The 14,337-nt window shown below is 45.7% G+C and overlaps 1 protein-coding gene across 2 annotated transcripts in view; it reads right to left on the bottom strand.

The window, feature by feature from the left end:
* SYNJ2 (synaptojanin 2) overlaps positions 1-14,337 on the bottom strand; it is a 206,682-nt gene that overhangs the window by 148,490 nt on the left and 43,855 nt on the right. The window contains exon 1 of one of the 2 annotated variants that reach the window (XM_040350955.1): positions 5,198-5,324. The exons of the other annotated variant lie outside the window; for it this stretch is intronic. Within the exon in view, the coding sequence (XP_040206889.1) occupies positions 5,198-5,309 (112 nt within the window). The 5' untranslated portion in view covers positions 5,310-5,324. Of the gene's footprint in view, positions 1-5,197; positions 5,325-14,337 lie in introns of those variants that run through there. 2 annotated transcript variants of the gene reach the window in all.

Consider the following 14,337-nt stretch of genomic DNA (forward strand, 5'->3'; position numbering starts at 1 on the left):
CAAACAGCTTAGTATGCCTTAATCGGTCTGTATAACTCCAGGTATTCTTGTAAAATACTTGGGAAGGCGGTGTCCACCATAAATTAATAAGCCAGCCTAGGACCTTACAAAAATTACCACAGAAAACTTATAATATAGAATGGTCATGGAAAATGCATCCACCACATCTAAGAACTGGTAAACTGCAATAGACTACAGTTTTATTCTTGAGTATCTTTTATATTGTCTCTGGGAGATCATTGGGTCTTTGTTTCTGCCTTTTTATTCAAAAGTTGTCACATTGTGGGTGGATGTTTCGTCCCTCTGTATCTTCCAGTTTATGACATTGTTGCCAATGCTAGGACTACTATTCCCAGCAGGCTCGGATGCTGCGACTCAGTTGAGAGTGTGTATGTGGGAAAGGAGTTAGGCTGGCATAAAGTACAAAGCATGCGACAGCTAAGAAGCTGCTGTTCAAGTCTCACGAGTCTTCCTCGGTCGTACACACGACCGAGGAACTCGTCGTAAATGAAACATCGTTTTCCTCGACGAGTTCCTTGTCAGGCTTGTGGAGAAACTTGACAAGCTTTCTTTGCATACACACTGTCAAGACCAAATCTCGTTGTTCTCAAACTCGGTGACGTACAACACATACAATGGCAGGGGAAGTTCAATTCCACTGGCACAACCCTTGGGGCTGCTTTTGCTAATCTCCTTTCAATAAGTTTTTATTAATATTTCATATAGGATTACAGTCATCATATATACTTTTCAAAAATAGATATGGCCCCTAGGAGCAATACATAGCAGACTGCTAAGAAATCTTGAAACAGTAAATACAACAAAATAAAATAATTCCTGGGGGAAAGAACAGAGGAAATATTGATTGCCCGGTAGGCTAAATAAAGTTGAAATAGTTGCTACCCTCAGGACCTAAGAAGGTCAATCCAAGTAAACTTTGGCTCGGATTCGAGGGCAACTCGGAGTCCAGACCCTCAGCACCCCACTTGGGAACCTGCTGTGCTAAGGGAAGGGTCCCCGACCCCGTACCTCGCCAACCCCCCCCCCCAACACTCTCACTAATGTGGGCGGGGGGAGTGCAATGGGATAGGAAGGGTCTACCATGTACTTCCCCCCACAAAACATGTCACAAATAAATGAGTCTAACAAGATATTAAAGTGTCAATACCATCGACCGTAACCCTGTAAAGATCGCTTGGGTAATAAATCAAGAGGATCCTGTACCAAAGGGATAGCAACATAAAGGAAAGAGGTTAGGAAATAGAGAGGAGAAGAGGGATAGAGGTCAGGGAAGGGTGGGGAGCTAAGATGTCTAACCTATATCTAGACGGCAGTCAAGCTTTGACATAAGCGGGTGCCAGAGGAACACCAATATAGTCAGCCCAAGGGCCCCAAGTTTCATGAAACCTCTCAGAAGAGTCATCCAGTATGCTGGATAACTTTTCTTGGGTCATGACCCATGAAATTTTTTGTTTGGCTACCGAAACCAACGGCTTGGGTTGTTTCCAGGATTTTGCAATGGCAATTTTGGCCCCAAGCAGAATAAAGTGCAGTAATTTTTGAGTAGGTTTGGCCAGGAGAGGGATATGGGCATTCAGGAGAGCCACTTCTGGCGTCCTAGGAATCCGGCTCCCTGTCACTTTGAAAATCATGTTGAAGATGATTCGCCAGAAGGAGCGGATCCTAGGACACTCCCACCATATATGGGCCATAGTGCCTCTCAGCTGACAACCCCTGAAACAATTTGGGTCTCCACCTGGATACATGGCCGCTAATCTGGAGGGTGTGAGATACCATCTAGTAATGACTTTAACACTTGCCTCAATCAAGGACGTTCCCTGGATACCTTGAAATGATCTAAAGAATGCTTTATGCCAAGATTCTTGGCTAATGTTCATTTGAAAGTCAGCCTCCCAAGCCTCCATATAGGATGTTTTGGTTGATGGGTGAGTGAGGGTCGCATAGATTGCCGAAATACCACCTCTCCGCTCCATGGCTTGACCGCACCAGATCTCATATGAGGTAAAGTTAGGGGGTAAAGGCTTAGATTTCCAGATGGCATGCAGGAATTGTGAAATCTGCTGAAAGCGGGCTTTCTCCGATTCAGGAAGTTTCAGGGTGTGAATACAGAAAGATAGGGAGATAGGACCACTGGAGGTAAAATACTGTCCTATCCGATACAGCCCCTTATCTATCCACCACTTAAATTCCTCAGGTCGTAATCCGGGAGGGAAATCAGGGTTATTAAAAATATGGGCTAAAGGACGGATAGAGGAGGTAAGGCTGGTGTTTTGTCTAAGGCGATCCCATAGGGCAAAGGATTGGGACAACACTGGGGATAAGATAGCTGGGCGAGATTTGCTAGGGATCCAAAGAAGGCAGTCCAGAGGTGTAGTGGGAACCGCCTGTTCCTCTATGCTGACCCAATCTGGTATATTGTGTTTGTCATATATAGATGAGAGCTGTGCTAATCTAGCTGAGAGGTAGTAACTGTGAAGATCGGGAAGTCCAAACCCTCCTTTGCGTTTGTGTCGAAAGAGTGTGTCCTGAGGTATACGATACCCCGATGAGCCCCATACGAACTTAAGCAGTTTACTTTGAAAGGACTTTAAGTGATTCCTTCTGATTGGGATAGGGAGGGAGCGAAAGAAATATAGGAGTTTAGGGAACAGGGTCATTTTGATCGAGTTGATCCTACCTATCCAGGATAGGTTAAATTTAGACCAAGTAAGCAGGTCAGATTCTAGTTTTTTGTATATGGGGGGATAATTAAGGTTATAGAGAGCCTCGGTCTTGGCTGCTAAGGTGACGCCAAGGTATTTGATATTTGACTCACTCCAGGTGAATTTGAAGGACTGTTGGAGGCCCTGAACTTCTTGGGGACTTAGGGATATATTAAGTGCTTGCGATTTGGAGTAGTTGACCGAGAGACCCGAGATTTTAGAAAAGTCGTCCAGGGTACGACATAGGTTGGGGAGGGAGGAGATGGGAGAGGTCAAGAACAATAGTATGTCGTCCGCAAAGAGGGCACATTTATGGGTCTGTTCCCCACATTTGACTCCTAATATATTGGGATTCTGTCGTATGGCAATAGCAAGAGGTTCTATTGCAATAGCAAACAATAAAGGCGACAGAGGACAGCCTTGTCTAGTGCCTCTCTTAATTTCTATTGGTTTGGAGTAATGACCATTAATCCGAACTAGCGCCCTAGGGTGTGCATACAGGGCTCTGATAATACCCAGAAACCCGGTCCCAAATCCCCAGCGTTCAAGAACGCTGAAAATGTAGGGCCAGGAGACAGAATCAAAGGCCTTCTGGAGGTCCAATGACAATAAAAAGCCCTTCTGGGGGGTCCCTCCCGTCCAATTGGTTTGTAGGATCGATATTAAATCTATTGCACGTCTAATTTGGTCTGGGCCTTGTCTGCCCGGTATAAACCCCACTTGGTTCCTGTGTACATATTGTCCAATAAACCCCGCCAGTCTGTTGGCTAGTATTTTAGTTAGGACCTTAAGGTCGTTGTTGATAAGGGAAATTGGACGGTAATTTTGGACATCTTCTGGGTTTTTGTCAGGTTTGGGTATAACTGTGATGAAAGCCGTGTTAATCTGGGGATCAAAAGGGTTGCCCATGGTTTTGGAGTTAAAGAATTTGACCATATGCGGTGTGAGTATATCCACAAAGGATTTATAATAAGGAATGGAAAGACCATCCGGTCCTGGAGCTGACCCCTTGCGGAGACCCTTGATCACCTCCCTTACCTCATCTTCTGTAATTGGGGAATCCATTATGACCCTGTGATCCCTCGAGAGAGAAGGGATGGGGAGACCATCAAAAAATTGTGAATGTAGGTCCGTCGAGGGCGGTGTATGAGAGTCATAGAGGCTTGAATAGAAGCTGTGAAAAGCCTCTAGAGTTTTGGAGGGATTGGTCGTGGGAGGATCCCCCCCTATTTTGATTTTAGGCATGGATATCAGTTTGGTTTTGGGGGAAAGTTTAGATGCTAGCATGGTGCCGATTCTATCGGCTTTGGTAAAGAATTTGTGTGCGCCCCATCTAAGTGATTTTTCTGCACGGGTCGTCAGGGCTAGGTTCAGCGCCAGTCTGGCATTATCAAGCAGGGTAGTCGGGAACCCCAGTCGGATTCTTTTTATGCAGTTCCTTAAGAGAAGTATATTCCTTTTCTAATTTATCTATGTCTGCTAACCTTTCCTTTTTAACACGCGATGAGATCTGGATAAGCTTACCCCTGATAAAGGCTTTGTGGGCCGCCCAGAGTGTTTCTTCGGAGACTTCCCCAGTGTCGTTGAGCTTAAAGTAATCCAATAGGGCTGCACCTATCTCCTTGACTCTGGCCGGTTCAGAAAGTAGCGACTCATTCAATCTCCACAACGTACGCGATCCTTCCCTGATGCCTAGCTTAAGTGAGATAAAAACTATGGAGTGGTCTGATAGAGCGGAGTCCCGTATGGATGCCGACAAGACTGCCGGCAAAATGGTGGAAGGTGTAAGAATGTGGTCAATGCGAGCATAGGTAAGTTGTGGGTGGGAGAAGTGGGTGTAGTCTCTCTTAGAGGGGTTGAGTTCTCTCCAGGCGTCCGCTAGGCCAAAGCCATGCAGAAGCCTGGCTATTTTAAGACTTTCTCTCGTTGGGCGTATCAGTCTGGACCCAGGAGGTTTAGTTTTGTCCAGTCCTTGGTCCAAGGCCATGTTGGAATCCCCGCCAAATACAATAGTGCCTTCTAAATTAGGGGATAGGGCTTCTAACATAATTTTAAAAAAATTTGCTTGCCCCCTGTTAGGTGCGCAATAGGATACAAATGAAAAGAATTGATCCCCTATTGTGCCTTTTATTAATAAAAACCTCCCATCCGGGTCAGAGATGTCGGAAATCTTAACGAATGCACATTTTTAGGAGAATAGAATAGCAACCCCTTTTGTTTTGTTTTCTGCACTGGCTAAATAAAATTGGGGAAAATGCTGATGAAGAAAAGTAGGGCTGTATCGGATAGGAAAGTGAGTCTCCTGTAACATAATGACATCAAAATGGAGAGCTTTATAGTGATCCAATACCTTCCTTCGTTTAATCGGGGAGTTTAAACCTTGGACATTGTGGGATGCGATGCGGAGCTTAGAATCTAAGGAGTTAGCCATGGAGTTCAGAGGTGGCCCCCCAGCACGAGCACCCCACACTCACCTGCTGCAGTGTCGGGTCCGGGAAGGTACTGGCCCCAATCGCAGGTACCGTCATGAGGTCTGAACCCCCTGAGATGAGTCGGATAACTGAGGGACCAGAAAGCATGATACATGTTAGACAAGCAAAAAGATACATGGGGATCAAGGGAAGAGGGTGGGGTAGACAGAAAAGAACAGAACCAGAAAGGTCTCCTGAAGTAAGGAAAAGGAGCGCTAGGGAGGAGAAGCCCCAGTCACTCATGACAATGAATTCGTAAATAGCTCTCCCTAAACCAGGGAAAGCCGTCCATCCCTCGGAGACCATAAGGCGTCCGAAGGCTGGAAGGAGGCGCATAGGAGCCAGGCCCAGACCGGGCGCCCATGAGAAAAATATGATCACAGAAGATTAATTGAATCGGTGCACGACACACAATAAATCCTGCACAGGGGTGTAAGAGCGAAAAATCCCCGACCTCCGCTGCGGACCCCCCCCAAAAAGGGTTACGGGGGGAACCCGGCCACCGGGGAAACCCAGCAACAAAACTTCGTTTCACCCCCATAACAATACGAGAGAGTCTTACCAACTGCGGGAGAAAAAAATAAGAAACCCCGTAATATTCCGGTAGTAAACAAAAAAAAAAAAAAAAAAAACAAACAAACAAAAAAAAGATATATGCAACCTCCCTAAAACCCAAAGGGTTTAGCTTTAGTTAAAAGGCCGGTACTTAGTAATCAGGGGGGATACATATGATATAGATAACAATTCTAGCATATCTGGGAGCATATATATCACACTTGAATCCGGAAACTACATTACAGTAGAGACTTCGAGAAATAATAAAAAAAAAAAAAAAAAAAAAATTGGGAAGAGAAAAACACCACACAATGGAGGAAATAGAGTTAGATAAGTCAAGTCAGAATATTCAGCTCAGCCAAGGCTCAGCTTGACGTTGAACAAAGACCTGCTATTCAAGCAGGTGAGGCACTACTTCAGGTTGCTCCATCATCCTTAGCCTTCTTATTTTTGTTCTTCACCCATAATGGAGATGGAGGGCTAGTAGGAATGGCTCGTTTATTAGATCCCTGTCCAGTGTTGGAAGTGTCCATATCTGCTTCTTGTGCAATGATCTTCAGGCGTAGGAGTAAGGCCTCTCCTTCTGACAGATTGGAAAAAGCGTAGGGCTTGCCTTTAAATTCAAACTTGACTGCGAATGGGAAGGCCCATTTATATTTGATCACTTTCTGGGTTAGAGCTATGAGTAGAGGTTTCAAGGATCGACGTCTCTGGATGGTGGATGGAGAAAGATCGGTGAAAAGTTGTACCTGATGTCCCTGGCACATTATGTTCTGATTAGATCTTGCTTGCCTCATGACCTCCTCCTTTATGAAATAATGATGGGGTTTGGCAATGATATCCCTAGGGAAACCGTCTTTCCTGGGAGGTCCCAGGGCTCTATGAGCTCTATCCAGCTCCAAATGATGGGGAGCAACAGAAGGGATGAGATATTTAATAAGGTCCTGCACTGCCTCTGGCACATTTAGAATGGTCTCAGGGAGCCCGCGGATTCTTATATTCGATCTTCTCGATCTGTTCTGGAGGTCATCTATACGAGACATTGCAATGTCCAATTGGTCTTGTAGTGTTTGTATTTGGCTGTAGTTCTGTGAAGTAGCAGCCACTGTCTCCTCCATTTTGCTTTCAATAGCTTCAATTCTGGAGCCTAGGGAATGGAAGTCTGCCTTTAGGTCCCCTGTTATTTTAGCAGCAGTTTGAGACAATCCTCTCTCCAGAAGCATAGAGAATTTGAGGAATAGGTCATCCATTGATACTGCAGAGCCCTGTAGCTGCGTGTCATGGCTGAGGGAATTTTGTGTTAGTAGTATATTAGCCCCCATTAGTAAGGGAAGTGATTCAGCCCCCTCTGGCATTTTTAACAGGTTGAAGGCTTCCTGGGATAAAGAGCTCTTCTGAGGGGAACTTCCCACTGCCTCTGGGGAAAACTGCTGGGGGGAGATGAAGGGCTGCACCGGCCTGTGTGTCCCTCTTTCAGTCAGGCTGTGTGTGAGGGCTTTAGACTGCTGCGTGGCGGCCATCTTGGATTTACCTCACGGCGCCTCACCTCTCATAACTGCCCAAATCCTCCTCCTTTTCTTCCGCCGATGGCACCAAAATGTGCCCGCTAGCCCGAGGAGTCCGCTCGTACCGTTCGTGACGAGCTACGACGGCCGTGGACCGAGCTAGGGGCGCCGCTGTCTGAGCCTGGAGCGGAGCGCACGGATCAGGCATCCATCACCGCCGCTCGCGCATGCGCACTCCGCTTTTGCTAATCTCATGTTACTGCGTGTTAAGTAAAAGTTTGGTAAGTGACGATTTGCACTTTTCAGACTGTTACAGCTTGAAAAAATGTGCTATCTCCTTTACAAACGCTACTTTTACCGAAGGTGCGCTCCCGTCTCATACTTTATTCTGAGCATGTGCATATATTTCTTAGCATACACACGATCGTGTTTCTCGTCGAAAACCAGCCCGACGAGGAACACGACAAGGAAATTGAGACTCCCGTCAAAGAAAAAGAGAACTCGACAGTTTCCTCGATGAAAAACATACACACGACCGGTTTCCTCGGCAAAAAAGCTCTGCCACCAAGTTTCTTGATGGATTCTGTCGAGGAAAACAATCGTGTGTACGAGGCCTCAGAGCAAGAAAATTGGCTGCCAATACCACAGAAAAAGTTGTATACACGTATACCTAATCATAGTGGAATGTTTATACTTCTAGTTTATTATTCTCCTTTTTCATTCAATTGGAAAACAGTGGGTTGCATAAAAACAAAAACAGGAAATTAAAAAGAAAATACTGCTAACAAAATATTTTTGTAATCTCAGGCCCTCATTTGTCTTTTCAAGGAACCATTTTGTTTAACAAGGCTCAGGGGTGCATCAAAGAAAAGCTCACAATTGGGAAGGCTTAAAGTAGTTCTAAAGGCTGAAGTTTTTTTTTATCATAATACATTTACAGCTTTAAGGTAAAAATCTTCCGTATTCAGCTAGTAGCACAAGATGTATCACCAACAGAAAGAAGGAGATCCTAATTTCTCTATATAGATCCTTATCTATCTCTAGATGGATCACCATCAGGGGATGGAGGTCCTGATTCCAGTGGCAGATGGTGCTAACGTTTTAATTTAAATTAATAATTTAAATTAATAATTTAAATGACGTACGGTACTTGCATGAGCTGCATTGAAAATAAGTGTAATGATTTTTAACCTGCATTTTTCTCTAAACTTCAGCTTAACCACTTAAGCCCCGGACCTTTAGGCAGCTAAATGCCCAGGCCAGGTTTTGCGATTCGGCCCTGCGTCGCTTTAACTGACAATTGCGCGGTCGTGCGACGTGGCTCCCAAACAAAATTGACGTCCTTTTTTTCCCACAAATAGAAATTTCTTTTAGTGGTATTTGATCACCTCTGCGGTTTTTATTTTTTGCACTATAAACATAAATAGAGCGACAATTTTGAAAAAAATTCAATATTTTTTACTTTTTGCTATAATAAATATCCCCCAAAAACATATATAATTTTTTTTTCCTCATTTTAGGCTGATACGTATTCTTCTACCTATTTTTGGTAAAAAAAAAAAAAATCACAATAAGCGTTTATCGATTGGTTTGCGCAAAATTTATAGCGTTTACAAAATAGGGGATAGTTTTATTGCATTTTTATTTTTTTTACTACTAATGGCGGCGATCAGCAATTTTTTTCATGACTGCGACATTATGGCGGACACTTCGGACAATTTTGACACATTTTTGGGACCATTGTCATTTTCACAGCAAAAAATGCATTTAAATTGCATTGTTTATTGTGAAAATTACAGTTGCAGTTTGGGAGTTAACCACAGGGGGGCTGAAGGAGTTATGCTTCACCTAGTGTGTGTTTACAACTGTAGGGGGGTGTGGCTGTAGGTCTGACGTCATTGATCGAGTCTCCCTTACCGACCGCCGTGTACCGGGGGGGGGGGGGGGCCCGACCGGATCCCCGACCCGCGGAAAGGCAGCGACGTTCTGCCTGTCCGTGCCATTTTGCCGACGTATATGTACATGCGGCGGTCGTTAAGCAGTTAAAGGAGTTGTAAAGGGAAAAAAATGTTTTGCTGAAATGACTGTTTACAGGGCATAGAGACCAGTTAATAGTTAACTGATTCCTTTTAAAATTGACTAAAAATAGATAAAAATCGATCATATAATGTACCTCTAGTTTCGTTTTTGCATCTAGTTTCGTTTTTGCATGTTATCCTGCCTCTGTGCTAGACAGAGCCATAGAGCAGTGATGGTTTGGAAAATGAAACTAGAATCTCCCAGTACTGTGGTCCTCAGGAAACAGACAACCAGGAAGTGTTCAGAACAGAGAAGAATTAGGCAGCGTTTTAGGCAGGCATTCCACATTTACTGCTTTCTATAGAACTATCTAAAAATGTGTTTGCATGTACATATATGACATTTTTCTTTCCTTGGCACTGTCACAGGCTTTGAAAGCATTTCATATTTTCTTTCCCTTATTCAGGGTTTTAGATGGAAGAGATTTTCTCACTCATACTACTGGTGGTTCGCACTTCTGCCTTGCACCACTGAGTTCGTATCCCGGTGATCTGACAATATGGTTCCGTCTACCGATATGGTTCCTGTCTTGACTGCGCAGGCGCAATCCTTGCCGACTGAAATCGCCGAACCTCCAGGGCGACGTGGAATTTGAGGTAAGTGGCCAGTCGGCCTCACGTCCGCTTCGCTCGGACAGCTCGCTGCGCTCGCTCGGCCTCCTGGCTCTTTTTTTAACATCCTCCAATCCACAGTGATGTTAAGGAATGAGCCTGGATCCCGCCCGAGGTTCGGAATTTTCCGTGGGCTTCATCCGCACCTGCGCAGTCAGGGAGGGAACCATGTCAATAGGGGAACCAGATCAACAAGACACCAGTTAGAATACCATCTGCATGGAGTTTGTATGTTCTCCCAGTGCTTGCACAGGTTTCCATGATAGTTTCCTCCCAACACTCCAAAGGCATGCTAGTAGGTGAATTGTCTGTCTAAATTGGCCTTAGTATGTGTATTGTATAAATGTGAGATAGGGACTTTAGCAGGGGTCAAGTCCTGGGAAAAAAAGTGCGGGAACTCACCCAAGATTCCCCACCTCAAAAATACATATATATATATATCAGGAACGGCCCAAGACATTGTGCTGCCTGGGCCCAGGAATGAAGTGCTGCCCCACCCCCCCAAAAAAAAAAAAAAAATATTGCCCACCAAAAGGCCCCCACATTAATTATTTTAAATCATTGCAATTAAAACCCAAATGAAATTTATCAATAAGTCAGATTTACATGCAACAGTGATGGTGGGGATCAGACACAGCCAGGGGTGGTGGGGGTTTATACACAGCCACGGGTGGTAGGTTAAACACAGCCAGGAGTGGTATTGAGGGGCGTTAAACACAGGCAGGGGTGGTAGGGAGGGGGTTAGACACAGGCAGGGGTGGTAGGGGGGTTAGACACAGCCAGGGGTGGTAGGGGGGTTAGACACAGCCAGGGGTGGTAGGGGGTTGTACACAGCCAGGGGTGGGGCGTCACTAGGGTTGGTGTCACCTGGTGCGGTAAGAAATGGTGCCCCCCCCCCCCCCCCATTGTATTTTTTCCCATATCACACTGCATATAATGCCAATAGTAGTGCCGTTAACAACTATAAAGCAATTAGCACATTTAACTAACAATATGATATGAAAAAAAATAGAACTCCCCAGGAAATAACAACCCCCCATCCGGATCAGTACCCGTTTCAGCAATAATAGCTGCCAGTACAGTGTCAGTTTCTGCAAAAATAATTGTCAGCATTGGTGTCCATTTCTACAATGATTCAAAGCATTGGTGCAGTAGCTACAATAATAGCCCTGGCATTGATGGTCAGTGGCATTAATGCTTTTTTAAAGCCCTGCAGCACAAGGAGTTAATTTACACTGCAATGGATCACTAATGCAGTAGTGGCCAGTGGCTGTGTTAATTAACTCCCTTGTGCTGTATTAGTGGTCAGTGTTAGTTACCCCTTTTTATTGCAGCTTGAATGGGTTCATTAACACTGACACTGACCACTAATACAGCACAAGGGGGTTAATTAACTTCTACTGGGCACTACTGCATTAGAGATCAATGGCAGTATTCATTAACTCCTTGTGCTGAATTAAACATTAACAAGTCCTGTGCACTGGAAAAGAGTCACTGCAACATATTTTCCTCTGTCTGCCATTACTTACTTACCTAATGCCAGCAACATGCACATTCCCGCGCGGTGCCTCTCTCTCTTCCTGTCCAGCCTCTGAATGACATCATGTCAGAGGCGGGGACTAGAAATAATCTGTCGGGTGCAGTGGAATGGATATCTACTTTGCTGAGTGTAGGAGTGCAGGGATCGTTCCAGCACTCGGCACCTCGCTGCAGCTTTGTGCAGGGTCTGACTTTGGCAGTGATCTATCTCTTACTGTGTACCGATGTACATGCCATGTTCATCTGCCATCGGGCACAGTTAAGCCTGCACTGCACGCACTGTCATCTCTTCATGCTCCCCCCCCCTCTGCCTTGGTGTCACCCGGGTGCAACCCCAGCCCCCCCCGCTAGCAGGCCAGGCTGGACTCTGATCGGCTCGGGCGGCTCGGCTAGTCCTGCAAAGGGAACGCGCGTTCCTGCTGTAAAAATAGTGCAGGGACGTCGTTCCCACGCGTTCCCGCAGGACTCGTGCCCTGGACTTTAGATTGTAAACTCCTTGAGGGCCGCAAATGATGTGAATGTGCAATTTGTACTGTGTAAATTGTTGACACTATATAAATGTCTGCGTTGGATACAAATATTAATGCCGCGTACACACGACCGTTTTTCTTGAAGAGAAAAATGCTATTTTTTTGATTGGTAGTGAAAAACGGCCGAGTGTATTCTCCAGAGCATTTTTCTAGACGTGAAAAATGGCCGTTACAAATTTAGAACCTGCTCTATTTTTTCCCGTCCTTTTTCACGCTGTGAAAAACGGTCGTGTGTACGCTTTAATGAGGGGGAAAAAAACGTGCAAGCTCAGAAAGTTATGAGACGGGGAAATTAGCAAAAGCAGCCCAAGGGGTGGCACCATTCGAATGGAACTTCCCCTTTATAGTGCCGCTGTACATGTTGTACGTCACCGCGCTTTGTGCAAGCCTTTTTTTTTTACGAACGTGTGTATGCAAGGCAGGCTTGAGAGGAATCACGGCAAATCACGTCGATAAAAACATTGTTTTTTTATGACATGAATAACGGTCGTGTGTACGCGGCATTACAACCGATTCATAGTGGCACACCACTGGCCTAGGACGTGATGAGGACGTGACGTAGCGCGAGTGAGGTGGGAGGTGTAGGACGGCTCGATGGCGGCAGGAGACACACGCCGCTCTGAGACTCCGTCGGCACCGCTCGTGATCTCGCAGATCACAGCGTGTGTTTTGTGAGAAGCAAGCGGGTGCCGCAACCCCGCCGGATCCCCGCTTGGGACCGGGAATACCACCCTGGAAACCGCCAGTGAACGAGCCCCCGCTGGACACGCAGCGCCGGAGAAACTGAAGCTGCTGCGCTCTCAGCACTGATGTCAGCAGCCTGTGTGGGGATATGCGCTTCAGGGACTGTCAGAAACCCATCGGAGACACGTAGCCGGGCAGTGGAGCAGGAGGAAAAGTAAAGGGTCTGGTGAGGCGCTCAGTTGAGCCGATTCCGAGCGGGTCCCCCCCCCCGTGACCCCCCCTCCCGTCGGTTATAATATTGTCCCCCGGAATTACCATACACCAGTACACCAGCACATCATAAGGAGTCTTATTGTGTAATAATGGAAATAATTAGATGTTAACCGTCTATTGGGTTAGATACCTGCGAGAACTGTAAATGATGGGAACACAAAATGCAAAGTGAAATATAAGTGAACATACAATTGAATGAATAACCTACACTGGGATAGAGTTTGATAGCTGGTTCGTTTGAACTCACCACCTGGTGCAGGATCTTTGCATTGCCTGTTCTCTGTGGGGCATATTTGAGTGTACGGCCCCAGCCCTTGCTGAATGGTTCTGGATGGCCTGTGGAGTCAGACAGGAGAGAAATCTGGGACAATATAAATTCTGATCTCCCCTCTTATGAACTACCTAATTGCCCCTGTGTTTAGGTGTATCAATGACAACCCCGATGACAGGGGAATTGAGGCATGAGCGTTCTGAGGAGAAATTTAAATTGGTGAAGGATGACCAAAAACACATTACTCTTTCTCTGGACTGTACCGGTAATGCATACGCGACCGTGAGAACCGTGAGAAGCTGGAAAGATTTTAGTTTATGAAACTGAGGGACAGGGGAAAGGCCTGGGCATTGAAGCATTAGTGTTCTGAGGGAAAACTTAGGCCGGTGAAGGAGGGCCAAAAATTCATTACTCTTCCCTGGACTGTACCGGTAACGCACACGTGACCGTGAGAAGCTGGTAAAAATTCCAGTGTGTGAAGATTGGGGGACAGGGAAAGATCACTTAGGCCCCCCCCCCCCCGGATTTAAGGCGTCTCTCCCTGTCTCTGGAACGGTGAGGACGCTCTGGACTGATGTAGCATAGGAGACGACTCTTAAAAAAAAAAAAAAAACACCGAAGGTATTTTCCTTCTAGAAGTGAGTCCGGGAGCCCAGGTGATTCTGATTAATAGCAGTAATCGTCCTCTCCCCTGCCGATCAGCCCCTTCCCTCCGTGTTTTAGTGCAGGGCTCTTGCTTTCCTGTGGCCCTCTCTTTATTGAAATAAATATTTTTTTCAGGACAGGAGTAGTATATAGGGGAAGATAGAGGCTCACATTAGGAGGAAAGTCGTGGGCTTCTCTCGTTCCCTTTCAACAAAAAAAAAAAAAAAAAAAATCCATCTCCAAACTGGGGAAGAGAATCAGACCCTCCAACAAAATGAATAGGTCTACGAGGGGTGGCACTACAAAACCAACTAAGAATAACTTGGGGAACAGCTCCATACAACAATATATGACGCAGGAAGGGAGTCTAAAAAGTCCAGGACTCGCAAAAAAAACTGATAAGAAGAAGTTCGATAAAAAAAAAGGAGTAGGAATAAGTAGTGGGGAGAGT

The sequence above is a fragment of the Rana temporaria genome, chromosome 4 (genome assembly GCF_905171775.1).
Source record: "Rana temporaria chromosome 4, aRanTem1.1, whole genome shotgun sequence".
Lineage (NCBI taxonomy): Eukaryota > Metazoa > Chordata > Amphibia > Anura > Ranidae > Rana > Rana temporaria.